This window comes from Biomphalaria glabrata, chromosome 12 (assembly GCF_947242115.1).
Source record: "Biomphalaria glabrata chromosome 12, xgBioGlab47.1, whole genome shotgun sequence".
NCBI classification, from domain to species: Eukaryota; Metazoa; Mollusca; class Gastropoda; family Planorbidae; genus Biomphalaria; species Biomphalaria glabrata.
Genome location: NC_074722.1, coordinates 12,930,691 through 12,937,185, shown reverse-complemented (window position 1 = coordinate 12,937,185; position 6,495 = coordinate 12,930,691). Strand labels below are relative to the sequence as shown.

Here is a 6,495-nt window from a genome sequence, read left to right as displayed (position 1 = left end):
TTTATTATAGTCCAAATGTTATTGAATACTTTGAATTCACAATTAAAATGTTTTACTATACTATGACGTGTAAGCTTGTATATGCTTATACAATTGTTTCGGTGTTTTGTTATAGGTATGTGTACTATCGTTGTATATCAAGTCAAACAATACCCTCTGCACATTCTCAAGTGGTGTAAACAACTACACTGAACACTGAGGTCAAGATTCATAAATGTTTCCACATTGTACGTTCCGAAAGTTATTAGGCTTGCGAGTTCGGAGATCAAGCACCTCCACGGATATCAATACACTTTCAGCCAATCCTACCGTAGTATAAACACCGTTAGAGGAAAAAAAATAGTGCCTATATCCACGTGAGGAAAAACATGGTAGATTAGGAAGGGAAGTAACTGGGGCTTTTATTTTATCACGAGAACGTGAAATGTACTCGGCACTGTGAGGTCCCAATTGGAAGGTAGTTCACGGTACATTCCGTTTCCAGTGTGGGTCTTCTTCATAGCAAGTCTTCATAGAAGGTCTGAACACTGACAGGTCTGTACGGCGTGGCAGCAAACTATTGGTCTCCACGTCCCACAGGTTTCAACGTCACAGGTCAGTGTTGAGGACTTCTATAGCGAAGGGTCTTGATCGGACAAGCAAAGGATGCTTATTCTGATTATATATATATACCCTCCATCCTCATTGACGATAACAAGCTGGACGCCGTAAACGAGTTCTGCTATCTGGGATCCACAATTCAAGATGACCTTTCTCTAGAAGAGGAGATAAAAAAACGCTTTGGGAAGGCTGCCTCGACCTTCGCTAGACTCAGGCCAAGAGTTTTGGAAAACCAGAAGCTAACTACGGTGACCAAAATGGAAGTCTACAAGGCATGCATTATGAGTACACTGCTGTATGGCAGTGAATCATGGACCACCTACGCAAAGCAAGAGAGAAAACTGAACTCATTCCATTTGAGATGTCTCCGTAGGATCTTGAATGTCACATGCAAAGAAAAAGTGTGCAATACTGAGATCCTTGCGCGATCAGGTATTCCCAGCATCTTTACAGCCCTCAGACAACGCCGTTTGCGCTGGCTTGGACATGTTCGCCGGATGGAGGACAAGCGCATCCCGAAAGTCGTCCTCTATGGTCAACTCGCGACTGGCAAAAGAAAAACTGGTCGCCCCCACCTCCGTTACATAGATGTAATAAAACGTGACCTCAAAGTTGAGTCCATACAGTGGTAGCCATATTTTGATATTAGGAGTGTAATTCCCAACTCATGGTTTCTAAAGGTCCGTAAAACAAACTCAACGTAAAGCTGACCAATGACATTGTATCATACAAAGGATCAAAGCCTGCTTAGAGCCAGGATATATTCTTATAGTACTTTATATATGATGCCTGTAAAAAAGAAAGAAATATTGAAATCTCAATAATCTTATAAAGAACAAGGATAATAATAGATCAACAAAAGTAGGGGAAAGGGGGGTAAAACGTACCACTGTTTAATTCGTACCACCGAAAATTTTCATATTTAGAAATGGTCTTTAAAAATAAAAACCTGGCATATTGACCTACAACTATAGCGTCATCATTCATGTTAATTTTATGGAGCTTAATCAAAAGACACCAAAACGGTAAGGTTTTATTCATTTTTACCTTTTTTGATGTAATTTTTGCACATGTTAGAAATCGTATAATTATCTAATGAGGCAACCTATCATGTTCCAAAAGCTACCAACCTTTCCTCTTGAAAATAATGCCTCAGTACATCAGTTATTTTTAGACATGTTAATATGATAAACCGTTATGTGGGCTGACCCCTTGAGGTAAATCGTACCGGCGCCAGGAGGGTAAAAAGTACCGGAAGTACTAATTATCCGACATTCGGTACTATTTAGCCCCACAGTTGATCTCGACATAATATCTATATGTAGATCAAATAACTTTCTTATTTTATGTTTTAAAGCTAGAATCTAGATCTAGTAATTGCTAAAGATCTTTCTACTATCTAGATCTAGATTTATAATATAATCTAGTTCTAGAATCATATTCTATCATCCTCTATACTCTACTCTATGTCTATGTAACAATAACTTTCTTTATAACTATAGACTATAGAGTCTAGACTAAAAAAGATAATTAAGGTACTAAATCTAGTAGATTTAGATTGAATAAAATTAAGGCTATATCTAAATTTTAGACTAAACATAATCTAGCCCTTAACTATAAGTAGATCTACATTTTAAAAAAATAAATAAAATACCATATAGACTATAGCAATCTATTTAATAATCATTTACATTCATTATTTTTTTTACCCAGGGGCAGAGCTTCAACCTGGTCCCCGGAGGATCTTCAGAAAGCCTTAGAGGCATTGAGGAATAAATATGGTCTCAATGAAGTGTCTAGACTTTACGGTATACCTAAACCAACTCTAAAAAGACACTTAGATGGAAAAAACAAGTTTGCGAATGGGAATGTAGTACAAAGAGGTAGAATGACAGTTCTACCAGCAGAGCTTGAGAATGAACTTGTCAGTCACATCAATCAACTGGAAGGAATGCTGTTCGGCCTGACCAGAAACGATATAAGATGTCTTGCATACCAAATAGCAGAAAAAAATGGCTTGTCTCACAGATTTAATAAAACAGAAGGAATGGCAGGAAAAGACTGGTTTAGAGATTTTAAGAAACGTCACAATCTGAGCTTGCGACAACCTGAAGCAACATCTCTTGCGCGTAGTACCGGTTTTAACAAGATAGCAGTTAACAGATTTTTTGACAAACTTGAAAGCATCATTACAGAAAATAAATTAGATGCTCTTAGGATCTTCAATACCGATGAAACAGCGCTCTCAACTGTCCAGAAAAAACAGCAAAAAGTGGTGAGCTTGACAGGAAGGCATCAGGTGGGGAAGTTGACCAGTGCAGAAAGAGGTCTTACCACCACAGCAATATTTTGCGCTAATGCAGCAGGAAATGCTATTCCACCTATGCTTGTCTACAAGCGAAAACGGATGAAGGGCGAACTTTTAGATGGTGCTCCTCCAGGAACAATCGCTGTATGCAATGAAAGTGGCTGGATGACTGCAGATAGCTTTTCAGAATGGATGGATCATTTTATAAACAGTGTAAAACCATCAAAAGAAAAGCCTGTTCTTCTTATCTTGGATGGACATACCTCTCACAGCAAAAATTTGCAAGCCATCACTGCTGCAAGTAACTCTTGTGTTATTATGCTCAGCTTGCCCCCTCATACTACACATAAGCTTCAACCTTTGGATGTCTCGTTTTTTAAGCCCCTGCAAAGCTGTTATGTACAAGAGTCAGATAAGTGGCTTTTTAATCATCCAGGTAGAGGAATTACTGTATTTCAGGTGGCTACCATCTTAGGCAGAGCATACCCAAGAGCAGCTTCGGTCGCAAATTTTGCTAATGGTTTTTTGAAATGTGGCATATGGCCTTGCAATCGACATATATTCACTGAAAGTGATTTTGAAACCTCCATTTGCTCAGTTATAAATATTCCTGTAGAACCCATCCCTTCAACCTCAAATTCCCAACATGATCAGTTGTTAGTGCAGTCATCATCAGACTCCTCAACAATAGTTGCAACATCCCCACTCACTTCATCAAATGAACCACGATTTGGTGCAACTGCTCAAAGCTCCATACATTCAAATTTTTCTCACCTAGAACTTTCTATATCTGCGTACAATGCAATTCCAACAGAGCCTGACGGCAGATGCTTTTTTAGAAGCATTCGCATTTCATTACATGAACATCTCCAGCTAACTGACAGAGATTCAAGTGGAGTTGTATGTAGCCTGCAAGTTAAAATACAAGAAAAGGCATTGGCAGACTCTCTTAGAGCACAAGTTGTTGACTATATTTGTAAAAACATTGAGCATTATACTGACCTTGATGCAGCAACATTGTGTGCTGACATGCCACATGCAAAATTTGACAATATTTTTGAAAGGCTAGATAGTATTTCTAGACCAAATACTATGGTTGGCGAGCTAGAGATAATAGCAACTACGAAGCTGCTCAGAAAGCCAATTGTCATTATGAATGCAACTAGTAATGTTGTTTTAAAATATGGCATGAATGATTTTCCTTCCTCCCCTGCAGTAGTTATTCGATTTACAAATATTGGAGATGATGTAGGCCATTATGATTGCTTAATTCCTTCTCGGCAATCAAAGTCTAAATACATCCCTGTAACTGCAATCTCTCCTATCTCAGTAAAAGAACCCCCCCCCCCCCCCCATGGATGTTAAACAGAAAAAAAAATCTTTTCAATCTGAAATTTTAACTTCCAGTCCCTATAAAAAAATTCTTGTGGATGCTGCAATTTCAAAAAAAAGTAAAAAACAACAAACTCAAATTATTCCTGCAACACAAAAGAAAAAAAAAAAGTAAAATTTCTATTCAGTTTGGTCAGAATGAGAGTGAGAAAAGTCAAAATTGGTATTGTTTTATATGCGAAAAAAACCTTAAAGAAGATATGATACAATGTTTAATATGTGCTTCTTGGGTGCATATTGCATGTGCAGGTTGTGAAAATGCTGATACTTATACTTGTGAGTTATGTTTGTGAATCTTTCTGCATTGTTATGTATATATATAGTTGGTACTTATTACCCTCCATGCTGGTACTATTTAGACTCTTGGGAGGGTAAATAGTACTCTTTTTTTTTTTGTTTTGTATTTTTCTATTTTAATATAAATAACTCAGTCTTGAAACCTTGTACATTTGTAGTATGTGTTGTTGTAAAGCTATGACATAAAAAATAAACATTCTTTTTACCAAACTTTTTTTAATGAATTTTTCCCCTTAGGGGGTACGTTTTACCCCCCTTTCCCCCTACTTCTAAAACATGACAATACATTAAAAGTAATTCTAAAACATGACAATACATGAACAAAAGTACTTCTAAAACATGACAATACATGAACAAAAGTACTTCTAGAACATGACAATACATGAACAAAAGTACTTCTAGAACATGACAATACATGAACAAAAGTACTTCTAAAACATGACAATAGAAAAGGAAACAACTTTTGAAAAGTGTAAGATAACAAATTACTATAGATGAATGCTAGTCAACGTAAGTACCAGTCGGTCATTGAACTAGCCACACAATCTGAGCATAAACTGAAGGCCAAGCATCATAAAGTCCACCATAGTTCACAGTGAGCACAGCGCATTGGCAAGAAAAAAAAATCAGCTCACCTTGAAGAGCATGAAGTCACTGAAGCAGAACAAAAAAAAATAGATCAAAGATAGAAAAATATAAGAGGTGGTAATGTCAATACTTACGCAACCAGCTGACCACGTGATGTCACTGACACGTGACTTAATGCAAGTTTTAAAACAGGACATTTCGTCATCAGTAAGATGTCGGCCAGTGACCCAATCGGAATCTCGTTTGATACATATGACCAGTCACTTGGAAGAGAGGGCTGGGTTGTTCTTAAATCAAGGGAAATAACAACAACAACAAGAAAGCAATCTAAAAATCGGCTTAAAAAATAGAGAATGGGACAGGAAGAAAACACTTTGTTTGGGGGGGGGGGGGAGTATTGGATTCAGTTGACACTATCAAGAAACAAAAAATTGATATTGTATTTTTAAGTTAATGTGTAGACTAGTTTATGTTAGACCTTTAAGGCCTGAAGGTGTGTTTGGGGTGGGGAGGGTAGTGGTAGAAAAAAACGAATAATTTAGAACAAATGTAACAGTCTAGAACAAACGTAATAATTTAAAACAAATGTAACAGTCTAGAACAAACGTAATAATTTAGAACAAATGTAACAATGAAGAACTAATGTAAGGATGTAGAACAAATGAAACAATGTAGAGCAAATGTAAAAATGTAAAACAAATGTAACAATGTAGAACAAATTCTTTCAAAGTTAGATTATTCGAGGGACAATCATTGTAAATATACATACATCCGTAATAGATAGTCATAAGATCAGCTTCTTGTTACGTCTGTAATAGATATGGTAGTTATAAGATCAGCTTCTTGTTACGTCTGTAATAGATATGGTAGTCATAAGATCAGCTTCTTGTTACGTCTGTAATAGATATGGTAGTCATAAGATCAGCTTCTTGTTACGTCTGTAATAGATATGGTAGTCATAAGATCAGCTTCTTGTTACGTCTGTAATAGATATGGTAGTCATAAGATCAGCTTCTTGTTACGTCTGTAATAGATATGGTAGTCATAAGATCAGCTTCTTGTTACGTCTGTAATAGATATGGTAGTCATAAGATCAGCTTCTTGTTACGTCTGTAATAGATATGGTAGTCATAAGATCAGCTTCTTGTTACGTCTGTGATAGATATGGTAGTCATAAGATCAGCTTCTTGTTACGTCTGTAATAGATATGGTAGTCATAAGATCAGCTTCTTGTTACGTCTGTAATAGATAGTCATAAGATCAGCTTCTTGTTACGTCTGTAATAGATATGGTAGTCATAAGATCAGCTT

General features: G+C 36.7%; 1 protein-coding gene across 1 annotated transcript; it reads left to right on the top strand.

The window, feature by feature from the left end:
- The first annotated feature begins 1,478 nt into the window (after positions 1-1,478).
- On the top strand, positions 1,479-4,777 carry LOC129922189 (uncharacterized). Its single transcript, XM_056007216.1, has 2 exons — positions 1,479-1,625; positions 2,314-4,777. The coding sequence occupies exons 1-2, from the start codon at positions 1,597-1,599 to the stop codon at positions 4,271-4,273; spliced, it is 1,989 nt and encodes a 662-aa protein (XP_055863191.1). The 5' UTR covers positions 1,479-1,596; the 3' UTR covers positions 4,274-4,777.
- The last annotated feature ends 1,718 nt before the right edge of the window (positions 4,778-6,495 follow it).

Excerpts from the sequence above, each read along its gene's own strand:
- LOC129922189 (XM_056007216.1), top strand. The coding sequence starts at position 1,597 with ATGGAGCTTAATCAAAAGACACCAAAACG. Across the intron at positions 1,626-2,313 it reads AATCAAAAGACACCAAAACG|GGGCAGAGCTTCAACCTGGT; the intron begins GTAAGGTTTTAT and ends TTTTTTACCCAG.